This window comes from Sus scrofa, chromosome 1, assembly GCF_054392235.1.
Source record: "Sus scrofa isolate SSC_HxYL_T2T_F1_AM1 chromosome 1, Sscrofa_HxYL_maternal_Yorkshire_Landrace_v2.0, whole genome shotgun sequence".
Lineage (NCBI taxonomy): Eukaryota > Metazoa > Chordata > Mammalia > Artiodactyla > Suidae > Sus > Sus scrofa.
Genome location: NC_139383.1, coordinates 215,723,263 through 215,744,006, shown reverse-complemented (window position 1 = coordinate 215,744,006; position 20,744 = coordinate 215,723,263). Strand labels below are relative to the sequence as shown.

General features: G+C 39.7%; 1 protein-coding gene and 1 long non-coding RNA gene across 9 annotated transcripts in view; both read left to right on the top strand.

Moving 5' to 3' along the window:
- LOC146407007 (uncharacterized) overlaps positions 1–4,985 on the top strand; it is a 121,653-nt gene extending 116,668 nt beyond the window's left edge. Inside the window, exon 2 of the long non-coding RNA XR_014821159.1 lies at positions 843–4,985. This is a non-coding gene — a long non-coding RNA (uncharacterized LOC146407007). The remainder of the gene's footprint in view (positions 1–842) is intronic.
- A 6,758-nt stretch (positions 4,986–11,743) lies between these two features.
- The window catches only part of ADAMTSL1 (ADAMTS like 1), a 1,005,193-nt gene continuing 996,192 nt past the window's right edge, over positions 11,744–20,744 (top strand). For all 8 annotated transcript variants that reach the window (XR_014821152.1, XM_084984414.1, XM_084984443.1 and 5 more), the window contains exon 1: positions 11,744–11,989. Coding sequence is in view for 1 of the 8 variants with exons in the window: in XM_021074260.2 (XP_020929919.1) it covers positions 11,903–11,989 (87 nt within the window). In the remaining 7 variants the exon portion in view is untranslated. The remainder of the gene's footprint in view (positions 11,990–20,744) is intronic.

Below are 20,744 nucleotides of genomic sequence, written 5' to 3'. Positions count from 1 at the left end.
AAACAAATTAAGATGGGCCATTTAATTCTGATGTGTTCCTTCCCTGGATTTTCATGTTATTTTCACATAATGGCACATAGTAGACAACCTTCAAGATGAAAGTGAAATTTAATCTGTCCTTCCACCCCCTCCCCCCAGCATAAAGGGACTTAAAATGTTAGATTCATCACATTCCTGTTATTTATTTTCTGATTAATTTATCTTCTCAAATAACTAAAGATTATAGTTAGTCATTGTCTAAGTTTTAACAACCTTCTGAGTTCATGTGCTTCTCTTCCCTCCATTTCTCCTTTCCTTCCCTCCATCCCTTCCTTCAGTGAATACGAGTAAGCACTACTACATGCCAGGTATGCTTCTGGCTACTGGGGATTAAGGTGGGAAACTATGGTTCTTGCTCTCTTGGGGGCTAATAGCCCAGTTGGGAGAAAAAGAAGTAAATAACTCATTACAGTATTGTTTGTTATGGTCACATGATATAGGGACAGTGTAGGTGAAGAATGAGTTGAATGGGAGTCCCTGGCAGGATGCCTAACCTGGTCTCAGGGGAAGGAAGGTCAAGTAAGTTTTCCTGGAGAATCTCCCTTATGTTGTTGTCAATTTAGGACTATTTCAGGCATTTAACTCCAAATGGCATCAGCATTCCTTGCTCTTTATAACAATTTTACTTTTCTGAAAGTTCCCTTGATCTTGTAAGAGGATTTTTTTTTTTTACATATTCCAGGCACCAACTATTGGCCAAATTTAACCTATTCATCTTAAATAGCTATTGTGTTGTACCATTGAGATCTGAGGTTTTATCTCTTACAGCAGTTACTGTCATCCTTCTCTTGATCCTGATTCAGGCCAGCTGTGGGATCCCCACATATTCCTGTAATGCTGAACCCCTTGGAAACATCAGAAGAAGCCTGATGTGGAGAAAAGGGAACCCTCCTGCACTGTTGGTGGGAATGTAAACTGGTACAGCCACTATGGAGAACAGTTTGGAGATACCTTAGAAATCTATACATAGAACTTCCATATGACCCTGCAATCCCACTCTTGGGCATCTATCCGGACAAAGCTCTGCTTAAAAGAGACACATGTACCCGCATGTTCATTGCAGCACTATTCACAATAGCCAAGACATGGAAACAACCCAAATGTCCATCGACAGATGATTGGATTCGGAAGATGTGGTATATATACACAATGGAATACTACTCAGCCATAAAAAAGAATGACATAATGCTATTTGCAGCAACATGGATGGAACTAGAGAATCTCATCCTGAGTGAAATGAGCCAGAAAGACAAAGGCAAATACCATATGATATCACTTATAACTGGAATCTGATATCCAGCACAAATGAACATCTCCTCAGAAAAGAAAATCATGGACTTGGAGAAGAGACTTGTGGCTGCCTGATGGGAGGGGGAGGGAGTGGGAGGGATCGGGAGCTTGGGCTTATCAGACACAACTTAGAATAGATTTACAAGGAGATCCTGCTGAATAGCATTGAGAACTTTGTCTAGATACTCATGTTGCAACAAAAGAAAGGGTGGGGGAAAAATGTAATTGTAATGTATACATGTAAGGATAACCTGACCCCCTTGCTGTACAGTGGGAAAATAAAAAAAATATTAAAAAAAAAATTTACCCAAAAAAAAAAAAAAAAAAAGAAGAAGCCTGAGATCAGGCCTCTCCCTTTCCTCTGTAAGCTGCCCCCATCAAGGGAAGAATCCACATTTCTTATGTTAACTTACTTTCTCCAAACATCGATTCTGAATTTCCTCCCTTCTCTATGTCTTGTCTTTGAAAAGTTCAAATGTACAATGTAAAGAGGAAAATCAAGAAGTTTTGCTACAAGTAGACACTATGAGTCTCAATGATAATTTCCTTGATCAATTGTTTTACCATACATGTTCTGCTAATAACTATGTGCTAAAAAATCCTGAGGGCATATGTAATAAAATTAGATGAGGAATGATAAAAAACAAACCTATGAAAATTTTCTGAATTTTATGAAGTCCTGTAGCACTTTGTATATGAAACTAGTCTGATCTCTCTCTCTCTCTCTCTTTTTTTTTTTTTTTTTTTTGTCTTTTTAGGGCTGTACCCATGGCATACGGAGGGTCCCAGGTGAGGGGTTTAATCGGAGCTGCAGCTGTCATCCTGTGCCACAGCCACAGCAACGCCAGATCCAAGCCACATCCTTGACCTACAACACAGCCCACAGCAACGCTGGATCCTTAACCCATGGAGTGAGGCCAGGGATTGAACCTGCATCCTCGTGGATACTAGTCAGATTTTGTTCTGCTGAGCCATGATGGGAACTCCCTGATCTTTTTTTTTTTTTTTTTTTTTTTTTCTCTGTGTGGGCACTGTAATTTATCAGGTTTCATGACTTCTTGAAAGTTGAGAGCCAAATCTGTGGCTATAGCTCTTTATGGAATGTACATTTGTATTAACTTCATCCTTGGTTCCATTTTAAGGCCTTATCCTTGTTTTTCTTTCTCATCTATTTTTTTCCAAATGGAACTAGCTTTATTGTTTTATTCAATTAGGAAGTTAATTCATGCTCCAAGTAACAATATTCAAACACTATTGGAAAGCAGAGTAGAAGCTGAAATATACCAATAATCCCACCCTTACCCTGATCCCCTGAGAATGTTAATATTCTCACCTACTTTTAAGTAACTATCTTGACATTTTTTTTAAACATATATCTTTACAAGCTGGCCAAATTTCTTCTGGTACATAGCAGTGTACCACTAAGTAATGATTTAAAGTGTTTTTAATGGTGCTTCACAATTTACAAAGTACTTTCACAAGCTTTAGCTCATTTAATCTTATAAGCAAAGATCAGTATCTTCGAAAACATGTTCATTTTATTGTTGCCAAAATCTTGTTGATTTGGCTGAATTTCATTTCCTTGCCAGTGCATTTTTTTTTTTGGCCACTGGATCTAGTTCAGAAAAAACCTGTAAGACATGCTTCTAACTTTGTGCTCACATTTTTCCCGGTGGATAGTGAGATTTTTAATTGCATTTTAGAATAGGAAGGACAACAGATAAGACTACATGTAATAGTAGAACAGGTAAAAATATGTCAGTCATTAATTGGAGGTCAAAAGTAACTGACTTTCAAATTATATTTCATATCACAATTTGTTTTATTCTGATTCTAAGAGGAATTATTGTACTAAGTTTTTAATGAGAAGCAAACAAAAGTCTATGTTGTCATGTATTTATTCTCCTTATGTAATTTTTTTCAGAGCTATCTAGAGACTCAGTGTTGATTAATTTTTAAGCAAAACTCAAAGGGATTGTTCCACATACACACTGGTATTTCTTTCAGACTGAATGGAATGGAGATATAATTTATACCACTGCTTTTCATAGATGCTTTCCATAGTTAAACTGTGGATGACAACTTAGTTCAAAAGAAAGAGGTCCGTTTTCCTTTAGTTTACACACTGATTCCAAGTAGAAAAGGAAGGATGATTATAATAAGCAGAACCTCTTGATATCCAGTCACAGGCAACAACTGAAAAGTGGAATTTTGCTTAGTACATTGATACTACTTTCTTTTTGTTGTATTTGCTAAAGTGATTTTGTAAGACATGGAAACCTAGCTCCTGGGATTTGTTTTGGAGGTCTTGGGACACCATCAGGTAACTCCAGATACTGAGTTTGGAATAAGTTCTATACTTCATCCACCAGCTTTCTAGTATGCCTAGTGTGCATGGGAGCAGAGAGAGTGCAGACAGATACTGGGCTGGACAATGTTGCAATGAAGCAAAACATACCAAAACACACAAACTGCTTGCATTTAAAAATGGCATTCTTTCTACGAGAACAAACCACTCTAAAATTTTTTGAGTTAGTTGACTGAGAGAACTACCTACTAAACCCCTGGTACTTTCTATATAAAAGTTAAGTTGTAGTTCAAAGCCTGCCATCTCAGCACCTTAGAGAAATAAGGATTCTCATCATTGACATACACCGACTGGGTCTCTGGGAAGCTAGTTATAAATAGAGTCAGTGTTTGTCCTCACAGTTCTTATTGATGGGGTTTGTATTAAAATAAGTGTGCAGTACAGTTCATTAAGCGTTAGAGTGCCCACTGCGTGGTCAGGGTTGAGGATACAAAAATGACTATGACAGGATACCATGCTTTCAGAGGGCTTAAGAAACAATGGAGGGAGTTCCCATTGTGGCTCAGCAGGTTATGAACTCTAGCATCCATGAGGAAGTGTGTTTAATCTCTGGCCTCACTAGTGGGTTAAGGATCTGGCATTGCCATGAGCAATGGCATAGGTCACAGAGGAGGCTCAGATCCCATGTTGCTATAGCTGTAGTGCAGGCTGGCACCTGCAGCTCCGAGTTGATTGACCCCCTAGCCTGGGAACTTCCATGTGCTGCAGGTGCAACCCTAAAAAAAAAAAATAAAAAAAAAAGGAAAGAAAGAACAGATACTAGATATTTTTGAGGTGGAAATTGGAAATTTCTTTCATCAGTGTATTCTGCAAAACTTAATTGTGCATTTTGAAAGACCAAGGGTTGACTATTTTACTTCTTTTACATATTTTCATAATGGCTGGTACAAAATAGAAACTGAATATTATTGTTGATAGACTAGCTGACTTATGGAAAAATTGTGGCCAAGTTCAGGTAAACGGTTTCTGAGGTCTCCAGAGATGAACGGGATGGAAATGTCTGTTTCTAAATGTAATTTCTTTATAATCTTGGTTGTCCTTTGCTGTATTATTTATACAAATCCTTCAACACATATGGAGAAAGAATGACAATTTTTTGAAAAGGCTATTATTATATAAGATTTTTCTGTGTGATAAAACCACACCCAATGGGCCTCACCCAGAGGAGCTTATATATGTTATTAGACTCAGGAATGTTAAGTGTGCTAGATTCAGTCCCTGTTGGGCAGTCATATGACGCAAACGGTGACTCTGAAATGAAGCCATAATATATGGTTTAACCTCTTAACAGTTTGTGATGTCATTTTTTTATGTGGTAAGAAAAACAAATGCTGTCACATTTTATATTTGAGACTCCCACAAGCCAACATTGAGAGATTAAGTATGTGCATTACTACACGCTATCATGAATGCAGTTCGATGGATGCCAGAAAATCACTGAGACCTCAGACACTCCTTAGTAATTCAGTGTTATAGAATGGAAAGATAAGTCTGCTGATAAATTATAACCCTCATGAGACACTGTGTTTCTCCTTGGAGGGAAGCAGAGGTCATCTTAAATATTTTGATTTGAATGTTAATTCATATACCTGTATTTATCTAGTTCCAGATAATCTTTAGGCCTATAATTTAAAAAACCATAAATACAGTAGCTAAAATTAAAGGAAAATATGTATGTTCATGTAAAAGACAAAATTAGAACAGAGAGGAAATTGGGACAGAGAGTAAGTAAAACCACTGCTTTCCAGTGTTTACTTTCTTGAAATATGGTTTTGAGTCATTTCTGTGAGATATAAATGTACTACTTTACGTTTCCTATCATTTTTTTATTATGCACATAATTTAGCAGTTTGTAATAGCCAAAGCCACATGTCTCTATGGGCTGGAATATTGTTGCAACAGCTTCACTCAAGTGAGGAGACTTTTAACTATATAATTCAGGTATGTATATTTTCTTTGAACAAAGTGTGGGACATTCAACTTGTCAAAAATGAACATTTTGCTTGACTGAACAGCTTTGCTCTGTGTTTTGCTTGTCTACTGAGGCAAATAAAGCCTGACAAGAAGGGTATTTCCAGCTAGTTAAAGACCAAGAGGGGAATGAAGCAGGATGTGAGCCAGTTATCAGAAAATTCCTTTCTTGCCGAACATTTTATAGTGTACATGATATACTAACTAGAAATAATTTAGATAAATCTTAACTCTGGATGACAGAATGTGTGCCTCTTGCTTCCTCTTGCATCTAAGTACCTAGTCAATTACTTTTTATTATATACTTTGAAAAGTACAAAAGTATCACATACTTTTTACTATAAAACATATATACTATGATGGACATTCTGAATGTATTATTTACATCATTTGCTTTTTGTTTTCTCCTTATTGGGAAACTTCAAGGTGATGATGTGAAACATAATTGGCTCTGAACCAAACTTCATTATGTTTAAAAGAAGGATGGGTTATTGAAATGTTTTATTATCACCTAAAGAATTATATGGCCTATGGATTTTTATTTGGAGTTTTCCTAAGAGTTAATATCACTTGGCAGTCCATCATATTAGTGGATTCTGTCCATTCATTTAGTCAGTCATTTTTTTGTTTGTTTTTATTTCTTGAGTAACTACTGTGTTCCTGGGATTTACATGGATACCGGGATAAAGGTGAACAGCATATAATGTCTGGCCGCAAGGACTTTCAGTTTGTGTCTTACTTGATGGCTGTTTCCAGGTCAGCTCAATGAAAGTGCTTCTTGATTTATTAATTATTTGTAAATTCATCAACTTTCAATTTTTGTCAGACATGACATGCTAGGCATTTGGACTGGGTAGCCCTTGGAACCACAATAATTAACTGGTTCTAAAGAATTTACCACCTAGTAGGAGAGGGAAAGACACATTTTGGTCAATTAATCACATTAGTAAAAGTATAATGACAAATTAGAATAACTTCTCTGAAGAAAAATAGTGCACATATATGACTGCCTATAAATAAGGAATCAAGCCCAGATATGAGAGGGGCTCTTAATGAGTTATACTAGATAAGGGGATTGAGAGAAGGGATGACACGTAAAAAAGTACATGCATGCGAATGTTTGAGGAAAAGCCAAGGAGGAAGGAGTGATCAACCATGTCCTATGGTTTTACAAGGACAAGTATGATAGAGGACAAAGCAGTGTTCATTGGGTATGACAAGCATGGAGGTAACCAGTGACTTGCTCTAGAATGATGATGGCTGAATTCTGACTGGACTGGATGAAGGGATTAAATAGAGAATCAAGCAATGGAGTATAAATATAACCTTCAAAAATATGGCTATGAAGGAAACATGTGGGGTAGTTAAAGGACAATTGCTAGTTTCTTTGTTTATTATACATGGTAGAGGCTGGAATATGCTTGAATATTGAAAGGATAGAATCTATAGGGGGTTGCTGAATACACAGAAAGAAGGGAAATTTTATAGTAAGTTTCCTTACTAGTTGAAGGTAAGGGGAGATTAGTCCCTTGGAGGGACTGCCATTAAAAAGAAAACAGAAGGAGAAGGTGGTTGTGGGTATAAACAGATTTGGTGGCAAAGGGTAAATGTAGAAGCTGTTCCCATTTCTCTGATTTGGTTTTCTCTGTAAAGTTGGAGCTCTGCCTCATCTTTGGAAGGAAAGGGAGGAGGTGAGGGAGGAGCTGGAGGTTTGGAGAAAGTTTGAAATAGTTATTGTAGGGGGTGAAATGGAAGGAGAGTGAATGGACCAGGGGGGCTGATGGGCGGTATTGAGAGTGCATTTGAGGAGGGTGAAGATGTGATGGTAACACTTAGTTGTTCTGTTCTTTGGCATTCCCGTACAGTGTTTGGCCTCTGTATGGCAGGCACTGAGAAATCAGATAATTGGTTGTTTTTTTTTTTTCTTTCTTTTTAGGGCCTTACTTGGGACACATGGAAATTCCTGACTAGGGGTCCAATTGGAGCTGCAGCTGCAGGCCTACACCACAGCCAGGGCAACACTGGATCTGAGCCACATCTGTGACTTAGGCCCCAGCCTGCAGCAACTCCAGATCCTTAACCCACTGAGCAAGGCCTGGGGCCAAGGATGGAACCCGTATCTTCATGGAGACTACATCAGGTCCTTAACCTGCTGAGCCACAATGGGAACTCCTAATTGTTTTGAGTTGAGATGTGAAGAAAAGAACAAGAAGCAAGGATGTGTAGGGTACTAAAAGAGTGTTGTTGAAATGATAGGCCCTGGGGAAAAAAGCCATGCTGCATTTAAAAGGGACAGAAGGAAAGAGAGGACTGAAGAAAGGATTGGGGCATTGGTAGCCGTCAGTGGAGTAGAAGTGCCCTGAGACCAACAGGTAGACCCTGGGATCAGCTTCAGAATTCAATATTCTAATGTTCCAATGGAATGATCCTTACACTGGTTTGACTTGTGATGTGAAAACACATCTCCTGCTGCAAGACTCAGATGAAAGGGCTTATGGTCCAGGGCAGAGGCACCACAAAGACTGAAACTTGGGTGAGGTAAAGAACTATGGGTGGTGGCTGAAGTTTTCTGATACTCTGTGTGTATCCTAGTACCTGAAGAATGTGACATTTTTAGTCCTTGTGATACAGTGAGGTCATTATGTTGTTAAGTAAAGACATCTGTTTTAAAGCATCCTCCCTATATTTTATGCAGTATCAAGAAACTTGATCTTTAGGGGATAATGAGAACACTTTCTTTGATTTCATTCAGTTATTTTTTTAAACTATCAGTGAGTATATTGATTAGAAAGTCACTTAAGGACCTATAGATTGTTAATCAGACAGTGAACAATCAGCAAAGTCAGAATATCTGCTAACATTTGAGTCTGTTGTCAGGGACTTGGACCTCTGATATGGAGATATTCTAAGGGAGTGGGGGACATCTTCTCATATTATATAGAATAAAGCTTTCCCTCTCCTGGTTTTCTGGACATACTGTGTTCTCCAAGAGCTGGAATGCATCTCCAGTAATGGAAGCCTTCATCGCCGTGTGGCTGGTTTATGGCAGCATCTTCTTAGATGGTCTCCCTCCTTTTGGATTTCCTACTGTCTTTTTACCCTGTACTTAACTGTCCCATTATTTAACTTTAAATTCCTGTTCCTTCTGTTACCTCCTTGTTCAAGGAATAGAAACTCACTCTTGGAGTTCCCATAGTGGGGCAGTGGATGCAAATCTGACTAGGAACTATGAGGTTGAGAGTTCTCTTCCTGGCCTCACTCAGTGGGTTAAGGATCTGGCATTGCCATGAGCTGTGGTGTAGTCGAAGATGAGGCTTTGATCCTGCATTGCTGTGGCTGTGGTGGGCAGTTGTAGCTCTGATTTGACTTTGACCTCTAGCCTGGGAACCTCCATATGCCACAGGTATGGCCCTAAAAAGCAAAAAAAAAAAAAAAAATTTACTCTTTTCTCACCACATTGAGATAGGAATAAATTCATCTGCCTCTTAAGTGACTTTTCCATTGCTTGACTCATCGTCCCTAACAGAGAGACAGCAGTAAACATGTTAACAAATGGAGAACATGCCACCTGTAGGCACTTAATTTCTTCACCCATTTAAAAATAAAACGTGGGAGTTCTCATCATGGCTGGGCAGATTAAGAATCTGACAGTGTCTGTAAGGATGCAGGTTTGATCCCTGGCCTTGCTCAGTGCATAAGGATCCAGCACTGCTGCAAGCTGTATTGTAGGTCACAGATTCAGCTCAGACCCCAACGTTGCTTTGTCTGTGGCTTGGGCTAGCAGGCAGCTGCAGTTTCGATTCAACCCCTAGCTGGGGAACTTCCATATGCCACAGGTGGCAGCCTTAAAAAGAAAAAAATATGTGGCTATCGAACTAGATGGCTAAACTCTTTGTTGAGGTTTGGGGTATGGAGCTGGGCTAGAATTCCCCTTTTTTGTGTGAAATCAGATTGTTATGATCATTATACAACTACAGATGTGATAAATTCATTTGAGTAATAATTTAAAAAAAAGAAAAAATCCTAATTTCTAATCCTGAAATGCTGTTGCCATATTTCCCTCTAGGGCCTGCTTCCAATCCTGGTAGTTTAGTCATTGAGCTTCAGGATTCCCATATGCCAAATCGGGGTAATCTGCACCTACGTGGAGGGTTATTTAAAGATTTAATTCAGGTACTGTTACCTAGCACTGTCATCCTGCACACCAGTGTGGGTTCCCATCTTTTTCACAGCCTAGTATCTGAGGTTCCCTACCCCCACATTTTAGGACCACCACTCCACCAAGTACAGCCTTGCCTTTTGCTGCTCAATCTTGTGACTCAAACATCCTAGCCAGGCCAGCCACTGGCAATCCCCCACAGCAACACTTTCCTATTTCTAGTCTCTGTGGTTTTGTCCTTACATTTTGTGTTTGCTTTTGTGTGTATGTGTGTTTTACTATCTGACTCTTCCCTCTTTACCAATTCAATTTGAAAACCCGGCTCCAAACCCCTTTTTAAAAAGATCTCTAAAGACTGGTCCTCAAGCTTTGACTTTGGGAGTCTAAGCTCAAAGGGAGATTTTTTTTTTATTATTATTCTACTGATTATTTTCTTCCACACCTTGGGAATTCAAACACACACAGAATGAGTAAAGAGATGAATTCTGAGAAGAAGCTCCTTTTCCATATAGGAGAACAAAGTCACTCTATTCTAGACACGAGGTCATGCTGGCACATAAAACATTTATTTCCTATAGGCACTTCTGCCCCTACTCTGCTTCTCATTGTCAGCAGTTTGTGTCTGGTCTGTTACGCAATTAAAATGGGGGAGATCTGAGTCTGTCTAGGTCACTGATGGCCTACAATGTTTTAAGTACAGCATTTGGCTTTCGGAATATGTGGATAAAATGAATAGTTACTAGGGAGTATGGCCGCATCGTCATTTTCTGCTGGGCTTATCCCAATGGGTGCACGTGGGAACTTCACAAAAGTTATTTCACCAGCACTGGGCTGTATCCTCTTATCGTATGCAGTTTACTGAAGTAGGGCCAGCTCTCCGCCTCTGCTAGCTTCACTGCCAAGGTTCCAGAGGGGTGGAGTGGCCTGGAAGATGGTTGGAAGAAGGGTGGAGGATTCGCTTTCTTATAAAGATGCTTTGGTAGACTGGCCCTGGAACGCCAGGTTTTCAGGAAGAGATGAGCCTGGCAGGGTCCCCATGGCAAAGAACTTTAAAATGGCAGGAAGAAGTTTCTTTCTTGCTGCCAAAAAAAAAAAAAAAAAAAAAATCCTGGAAGCCTCAAGTCTAATTTAAGAGCGCTGCCCACCCTGGAGAAGCGGGAACTCTGACTTGCCCCCAGAAATCCATTGGCACAAGGAGATAACAAGCGAAGTCTTTCTCACTCAACCCATTTCTTGGGCTCCCTACGCGTGATGCCATCCGCTGGTTCTCTGCCACCCCACCTAGCTGTCATGGGTCCAGAAACCTAGGTTGCAAAACAAATTAACTTCATAGGAGAATCTCCGAAAGCCCAAGAGTCAGGTTCCTCAGGGACAAACACACCAAACCATTGTGTGGGGTCGTGAGTTTCTCTGCACACGCACAAACTCTTCCCCACTCTTTGGAGGGTCTTGCGTGGTTCCCAGTGCGGCTGCGACGCGCCGCGCTCCAGGCAAAGCGCGCAGGGAATGGCCCTGGGGACTCGTTCAGGGGAAATCGCCAGCATCCGGGGAGAGCCTTCCCTTCTCATCCCGCACACTCCCAGGGCAGGCAGGGAGGCATTCCAAACGCGAGCTAGGTGTGCAACGCAAGATCCTCCCTTTAAAAAGAATAAACAAATAGAAGCCAGCGCCTAACCCTGCTCCGCTTTCCCCAAACTCTTACTACGGTCGCTGCCCGGGCTGCTGGGTGTCTGCGCTCCCCGCCTTCGCTGGGCTGACACAGGAGGGGAGGAGCAGGAGCTGGAGGGGGTGCTGGGGGTGGCGGGGGGGGGGAGAGCGAACTATCCCGAGCCAAGACAAGCAGCACATTCACAAATAACGCCCCCACCCCCAGCGCACGCGCTCCCATTCAAAGCGGCTGGGCTCCGCGGCCGCAAGGCGCTCAGAGAACGCGCGGCGGCCGCTGCGCAGCCCTGCCCCGCACGCGCACGTCCGGAATCCGCCAGCCGCCAAGCCCAGCAGCCCGCACGGGAGGCAGCTACCGCTTGCAGTGTGGGGTCTGGTCCAGGACTCCCGTTCCTCCCCGCTGGGGGACCATGGCCCGGCTGGCTGCGCCCTTGCACTGGGAGATCTTGGCCCGCTTCCTCTTCAGCACCTGGTGCCTGCTGTGTTTCGCTGGACAGGTAGGGCATTCAGCGCGTCTGGCGTCTCTCCCCCTCCTGGGAACTTTCTTCTAGGCTGCGCTACAGTGGGAAGTGCTGTTGCTTGGGGCGCGCTTTCTCTACAGGGTCGGACCTGGGGCTGCGCTGCCACGCGAGCTGGGACAGGTGGCGCGGGGTTGGGGATAAGACAGCTCCAAAGTGGCGGGATGAGACTCTGCGCTGAGCCTCTGCCCAGCCTCGTGGGGCCCGCGTTCGGGCTTCCCGCCCACGCCTGGGTCCTGCCTCCAGCTGGGCAGAGTCGAGCCGAGGAGGAGGCGCCTGAGCTGGGGTGCGGTCTTCTCCCAGGGAGCCCGCGAACACGCACCCCCTCCGGGCAGTCTTTCGGGGAGCCCCTTCTCTCCTTCCTGGAGGAAGCTCCAGGCAGCTCCAGGAATGCTCGGACTCTGGGACACTCCTCCTCACTTCTGTCCTTCCCCAGTGCCAGTGAACTTCTGACATCTTTACCCTAGGGCCACCCACGTCCGGGAGAGTTGGGGGCGGAGCGTTGTACAGTGTGCAGGCGCCAGACCAGGTGGGCTCCCTGATGCTCTGCAGTGGAGAAAAGTGGTTCTGGCCGGGGCAAGAGGACTCTGTCTCCCTAGCCCTCACCACGCCCCCTCCGGATGCTGCTAGGGTTTTCTTCCAAGCCAGACGTGGTGTAAGAATTGCGGAGTTTTCCTGAATCCGTGGGGTCAGGCCTTCAGGCAGAGCAGAAGGGCCCCGGAAGGGTGTCTCATTCACAGTCCGCTTGGCTATAGTTATTGCAGAACGACATTGGAGAGAGCTTCTTAGGGAAGGGGGCGGGGGTCAGTCAAGCCCGTGCGTAATGCATGTGGCTTTCACGATTTCCAGAGTCAGTTAGTTTTCGATTAAAACTCACGATTTAGGCATTTTGTACATAATTTAGTTTACAAAGATCTGCTTTTCACAGGATTACTTGGGTAATTCTGGGAAAATGCCCAAATGCTCTTGGCCGGAATTATGGTCAGATAGCCTCCCTTTCCTCTGTTTTGCTTAGGGAGACTTGTCCAAATCGGGGGATTTCCTTCCCTCGCTTTTACTTAACGTTTTAGATACTTGTTTTGAGGTCTCTATTTTAAAGGTCACTTTGATGGCAGTGGTGCACTTTTAGAGGCTGAACAAGGACCAAGAATGAGGGCTAAGAAGGGCTGAGAACCTGCTGGAACCTTGTGGTCAGGGACTACCCTAATAAGAGATTAAAAAATAAATAAACAGCGAACACTTAGATTGGTGTATGAAAAACCATTGCAAAAGCTTCTCTAAATTATCAGCTAGTTTTGTTCCCAGTAGGCTTTGCTCCATCATCAGGGCTTCTCAGAAGTGGCTGCATAGGAATGCCCTTGGGAGCTCTTGAAAACTCCCTGGGGTTGGCCCCCACCCCAGCTGGATTGCATCAGAATACTTGGGGGATGTGACAATGAGACTGGGGCATCAGGACTTACAGAGCTCCTAGGTGATTACATTCTGCAGCTGGGTTGAAAAGCACTGTGTAAAAATGACCTGCCTTAAAATGACTTGTTCTTATTGGATCATGAGCCCCAAGGGAAACTCAGGAGAACAGTAAAGAGGGCCTGAGAGCCAGGCTAGGGAGAGAGTCTTAACATGAAGCTTCCAGTCCTGGCTGTGTCTGTAACTAGTCGTTTTGGTCAAGGCCCTCCTACCTTTCATTTCCTCATCTGTAAAGAAAGGGTGTTGGCCTGTGTTCTTGACAATACTGCCTGTTCCAACAACACCGAGCAGGTCTGTGTCTAACCCAAATCAAGACAGAACACCTTTTGTTTTATTGTAAAATAATCATAGTAGTAGCAATTCTACCTTATTCTTGAGGTTTTGGTTAACTGGTAATTTTTGAATCCACCAAAGATGCTAAAGAAGATGCAAGGATGCATAATGTAGTTTCTTAGACTTGTGTTTTTGTTATTGTTGGGTTTCTTTTAGTATACTTTAACACTGCCTCTTTAAAAAATATTTTAAATGTTCTGCCTGTTAAGACCTATTTCAAGTCATTTGGTGCCTTCTTAATATTCAAGACAAACTGATTTCCTCAGTATTACATACCTGTTCTTCCTTCTCTCTTCAACCAAATTTCTTCTGGATGAAGATGATGAAAGCAGATTTGAGCCTTGTGTGTGTGTGTGTGTTGGAAGTGGTTTATTGTTTAATTCCAAATGACTTTTTCTTGTTCCACTTGGCAGGGCTGTTCTCCACATGTGAGAAGCCTGACTAAACTTGTCAGGGAAGGAGTAGCAGAGAGTATAAAGTGGTACATGGGTTCTGTATCCTGGTGGAAGGCAATACTCTTTACAGATAACCTAGTCAGGTGTTGGTTAGAAGCAGGTGATGTTGCAATGCAATTTAATTGTTTTTGAAGCACGTGGATGTTATACCTAATCAGTGAATTTCACAGACTGGAAACTTGAAGATACTTAACATCAAATCAAGAAGAAACCAAATCAATAGCCAGTGCCAAAGGAGTTGAATACTGTTTGAAATTTGTACCTTCTTAATTTTTTTTTTTTTTTTAGTCGGAGCACTCAGTAGATGAAGGCATGACTACCAGAGTTAGAAGACCCCTTGTGATATATTGTATTCATGCTTAAAGAAAGGTCTGTGTTCAAGAGTTTCTGGCTCACCTAAACTGAATTGCACCTGAGCTATATTCGCCAAACTTCCAAAGAACAATTTTCGTGGTGAAAATTGTTTGGAAATCTCATCATTCCTCCTTTCTTTTCATTGAATTTTTGCTTTCAGGGGTAATTTCCCTTTCCTTCTGTCCTAACTGAATTACCCTTCTAACTTGTAAGATTCTTTTCTTTCCCTGTGCAACTTGACAGTAGCTCACTCTTCAGGTTCTTATGAAACAGATTATTTTACTGATATCAATTTCATTTCATTGGCTGAACTGAAATTCATCCCAGTGCCCAAATTGCTCCCATGTAGGGAAGTACATAATTAACTGTTTTAACCACTAGGGGTTACCAACTACTTAATGATTTCTACAACCCACCTGTGGTAATCCACAATGGAAATAAGATTACTGGAGAGGATTGGTGGCTAGGTCAGCACAAATATGTTACTAGTGCTTAACAATGTCTCTGGGTGGCAGTTCATGTTCTTTTGATGGTATATGAGTGATAGCTTATTCAAATATTAATATTGAATATTTTAATTTACTGTAGTATCCTAAATCCTGTCCTTGCTAGGATTCAATAATAAGGTAAAAAACAAGATGGCTGGAAAGACTTTGTGGGCACCTGATTTTCAACTAAAGACTCTGAAGGAAAGATTTTCTTGTCTCTTTTTACTATTCTCTTGTATGTTTTTGCTCTTGTTTTATTTTTCTTATTTTCATTTTTTACTATGATGATAATTCTGTGAAGTTGAAGAAATAACTAGTAAGGGCTTATAAGAAAATATAGCAACAACTTGCCCTAATCTTTTTCCCAGCATCAGATCCCACAGCTCAAAGGCAGTCTTTCTTTGATATTATTTTGAGGTATAATTGACATACAGTAAATTGTACATATTTAAACTATACAATCCGTAAGTTTTGACATATGTAGCCACCCATGACACCATCACCCCAAAGTTTTCTCCTTAACCTTGGTAATCCTTTATTGCCACCCTTCCTCACACCCTAAATCATCATGCAAATACTTTGTGTCACTGTAGTTTGCATTTTCTAGAATTTTATGTAAATGAAATCATAGACTAGGCACTCCTCCCTGCCTCTCTTTTTTTGGATCTGGCTTTTATTTATTTATTTTTTTCACTCAGCGTAACTGTTTTGAGATTATCCATGCTGTTGCACGTTCCCAATCATTTGTTTCTTGTTGTTCCCAAGTAGTCTTACGTTGTATGGATGTGCCACAGTTTGTTGTCCACCAGCAGTCCCATATTGATGGACAGTGTCTTGCCAGTTTTTGACTATTACAAAGACAGTCACTATGAAGATTTTCGTGTAAGTGTTTGTGTGGACATGTAGTTTCATTTGCTTCAGGAGTGGAATGGCTTAATCCTTGGTAGGTGTATGTTTAACTTTTAAAGAAACTGTCACTTTTTCAGAAGGTCAAACTATTGTCCATTCTTACTAGCAGTATATGTGAGTTCCAGTTCCTCTGCATCCTTGCCAACACTTGATGAGGTTAGTCTTTTATTTTAGCCATGCAAATACTCTAGTAGCTTGTTCTGGGTTTTAATGTGCAGGTCTCTAATGATTTGTGATGTAGAGCACTTTTTCATGGATTTATTTAGAGTGTGTACATCTTTGGCAAAATGCCTATTGAAATATTTTGCCCATTTCTTATTCAGTTGTTTTCCTATTAAGCTGTAAGAATTCTGTATGTATTCTGGCTATAAGTCCTTTATCAGATGTATCATTTTCAAATATCTTCTCCCAGTCTGTGGCTTTTCTTTATGTTTCCTTGACAGTGTCTTTTGAGGGGCAAACATTTTTAATTTTGATGAAGTTCAACTTATCGTTTATTGGTAAATTGTGGTTTTTCTCATGTTCTTAAGAAATATTTGCCTAACTCAAGATCACAGAGGTTTTTCTCCTGGAAGTTTTATATCTTACATTATGTCTATGTTCACTTTGAGTTAATTTTGTATGTGCTGCAAGATATGGATTTAAGTTCATTTTCTGCCCATAGATTTTCAATTGTTCTAGCAATTTTTGAAAAGAATATTCTTTGTCCATTGAATTGCCTTTGCACCTTTGTCAAAAATCAGTTGTCCATACCTGTGAGTCTGTTTTTGGATTCTCTGCTCTATTTTGGTGAATTGTTTGTCAGTTACTATGCCAGTACTGTGCGGTCTTGAGTACTGTAACTTTACAATAAGTTTTGAACTCAGGAAGTGTGATTCCTCCAGCTTTGTCCTTCATTTTCAAGGATATTGATTTGGCAACTCTATATAAAATTTAGAATGAGTTTGCCAACCTTTTTTTTTTTTTTTAAATGCATGAAGGGGTGTGATTCACTGTGTTTGAATCTATAGATTATTTTGATAGAAGTACCCTCTTAGCAATATTGTTTCATGTTTCATGAACATGATATACCTCTGTATCTATCTAGGTCTTCTTTAATTTCTCTAAGAAATATTTGGTCATTTTTAGTGCGCAGGTCTTACATATTTTTGTCAGATTTATATTAAATATATATTATATTTATATTTCAAATTTTGATGCTATTTTAAATGATACTGTTTTTTAAAGTTGTTTCTGATTTTTCCTTGCTGGTATATAAAAACACAATTGATTTCTTTATACATTGTTCTTATTTTCTGCAACCTCATTTAGTAGTTCTAGTAGCTTTTTGATATGTTCCATCAGATTTTCTACACTTAGTGATCATTTCATATGCAAAGAAAGACAGTTCTTCTCTCTCCCTTTTTTTTTTTTTGTCTTTTCTAGGGCCGCTTCCAGCAGCATATGTAGGTTCCCAGGCTAGGGGTTGAATTGGAGCTGCAGCCGATAGCCTATACCAGAGCCACAGAAGTGCGGGATCCGAGCCGCGTCTGTGACCTACACCACAGCCCACAGCAACGGATCCTCAACCCACTGAGCAAGGCCAGGGATCTAACCTGCAACTTCATGGTTCCTAGTTGGATTCGTTAACCACTGCACCATGACGGGAACTCCAAAGAGTTCTTCTCTACCAATCTGGATGCTTTGTATTTCTTTTTCTTGTTTAATAATGTTCCCAACACCTCCAGTACATAGTTAAATAGAAGTGTTATGAACAGATATCCTTGATTGTTCCCAGTCTTAGGGGACAATAATTCAATGTCTCACCATTAAATATGATGCTAAATGTAGGTTTTTTATAAACACCCTTTATCTAGTTGAGGAAGTTCTTTTTATTTTTTTAATTTACTGAGTGGTTTTTGTTTTTATCAGAAATAGGTATTAGATTTTTGTCAAATGCTTTTTCAACAGGTAATTATTATATGATTGTTCCTTTTATTTTGTTAATGTGGCGAATTAACAAAAACATTGTCTGGTTTTTGAATGTTAAACCAATCTTGCATTCTTGGGATAAACTCGATTTTGTGATAATACATTATCCTTTTTTCTATATTAGTGCATTCGATTTACTAAAATTTGATTAGATTTTTTAGATTTATGTTCACGAAGAATATTGGTCTGTAGTTTTATTTTCTTGCAGTGTTATTGTCTGATTTTGGTGTCAGGGCAGTGCTGGCTTCATAGAATAAGTTGGAAAATACTTCTTTTCAATTTTCTGGAAGAAATTTTGTATAATTTTTTCCTTAACCGTTTCATAGAATTCACCAGAGGAACCATCTGGACCTGGAGTTGGCTTAGTAGGCAGGCTTTGAGCTACAAATTTAAATTCTTAAATAGATATAGGGCTATTCAGTTTATTTATTCCATCTTGAGTTAGCTTTGGAAGTTTGTGTCTTTTGTGAATTTCTCTATTTTGTTTAAGTTTTAAGTTTATTGGCATAAAATATTTCCTTATGCTTCTTTATTATCTCTTTAATATTAGAACATATATTTATGTCATCTCTATCATTCCTGATATTGGTTATGTATTCTTTTTCCTTAACAGTCTACTTAGTTGCTTAACACTTTTATAGATCTTTTCAAAGAACCAGCTTTTGATTTAATGTATTTTCTCTATTGTTTTGTTTTCTATTTCAATTATTTCTTTTCTCAACTTCATTTTCTTCCTTCTACTGTTTTGTGTTTCATTATTTCTTATTTTCCTACTTTCTTAAGGTGGATGCTAAAGTCATCTTTTGTTTTCAAACATAGGTGTTTTAGTGGTATAAATTTTTCTTCAGTGCTGTTTGGGTGGCATATCATAAATGTGTTTTCATTTTTCTTCATTGCAAAATACTTTATTTCCCCTTGATTTCCTCTTTGACCCATGGGTATTTTGAAATGAGTTGTTTAGTTTGTAAATATATATTCAGGTTATTTACTTTTAATTCCAGTGTATTCAGAAAACACATTTTATATAACTTGAATCTTATTAAGTTAATTCACTTTTCTTTTATGTCCCAGCATTTGGTCTGTCTTGGTAAATGTTCTATATGTGTTTGAAAAACTTAAACTTCCTACAAATCTGTGTCTTCTAAATTTTCCTGATTTGTCTAGCTGTTGTTGGATGGAATTTTTTATAAATATCAATTAGGTAAAGTTGAGAGTTTGTTAAAATACACTTACTGTGTCAGTAAATGAGAGAGGTATATTACAATGTCCATCTACCATTGTGACTTTAATTTTTTTCTTATTGCATTTCTGTCAGTATTTACTTTGTTTATTTAAAGTATTTTAATTTTTTTATCTTCTTTATTTTTTATCACTAAAGTATAGTTGATTTACAATGTTTCATCAAGTTCTGTTGTACAGAAGTGACCCAATCACATATATTTCCCTGTGCTGTATAGTTGGGTCCCATGGCCCATCCATTCCAAATATAACATTCTGCATCCAAAAAAATCCCCCCAAAGCCCATCCATCCCACTCCCTTCCCTTTCCCCCTTGGGAACCCCAAGTCTGCTCTCCTTGGCCATGATCTGTTTCTATTTTCTTCCTTGTTTGTTTGTTTTAGATGGGATCATCTGTTCCATATTTTATATTCCACAAATAAGTGGTATCATATGGCATTTGTCTTTTTCTTTCTGGCTTTACTTCACTTAGTATGAGAGTCTCTAGTTCCATCCACGCTACTGCAAATGGCATTAGTTTGTCTTTTTTATGGCTGAGTAATATTCCATTGCATATGTCTTCTTAATCCACTCATTTGTTGATGGACATTTAGGTTGTTTCCATGTCTTGGCTATTGTAAATAGTGCTGCTATGAACATAGGGGTGCATGTACCTTTTTTTAATGAGGTTTCGTCCAGATACATGCCCAGCAGTGGAATTGCTAGATCATATGGTAGCTCTGTATTTAGTTTTCTAAGGTACCTCCATAGTGTTTTCCGTAGTAGTTGTAGCACTTTACATTCCCACCAGCAGTGGAAGAGGGTATCTTTTTCTCCACACCCTCTCCAGCATTTGTCACTTGTGACTTGTTAATAATGGCCATTCTGACTGGTGTGAAGTGGTACCTCATAGCAGTTTTGATTCACATTTCTCTAATAATTAGTGATATTGAGCATTTTTACATATGCCTGTTGGCCATCTGTATGTCTTCCACATGATCATCTCAATAGAGGCAGAAAAGCCTTTTGACAAAATTCAACACCCATTTCTGATAAAAACTTCCAGAAAGTGGGGATAGAGGGAACATACCTCAGCATAATAAAAAACTGTGAAAAATATATGAAAAACCCACAGATAACATCATTCTCAATGGTGAAATTGAAAACATTTCCACCAAGATCAGAAACAAGACAAGGATACCCACTTTCACAACTATTATTCAACATAGTTTTGGAAGCCATGGCAATCAGAGTAGAAAAGAAATAAAAGGAATCCAAATTGGAAAAGAAGAAGTAAAAATGATCACTGTTTGCAGATGACATGATACTAAGAAAACCATAAAGACAGCACCAGGAAATTGCTTTGTTTATTTTGAAGCTCTGTTGTTGGGTGTTTTAAGCATTTATAATTGTTATGGCTTTTCAGTGAATTAATCCCTTTGTTATTATTAAATGACCTTCTCTATTGCTGGTAGTAGTCTGTGCTCTAAAATCAACTTTGCCTTTGTCTGTATTAATATCAGATACCATTTTTAATTCT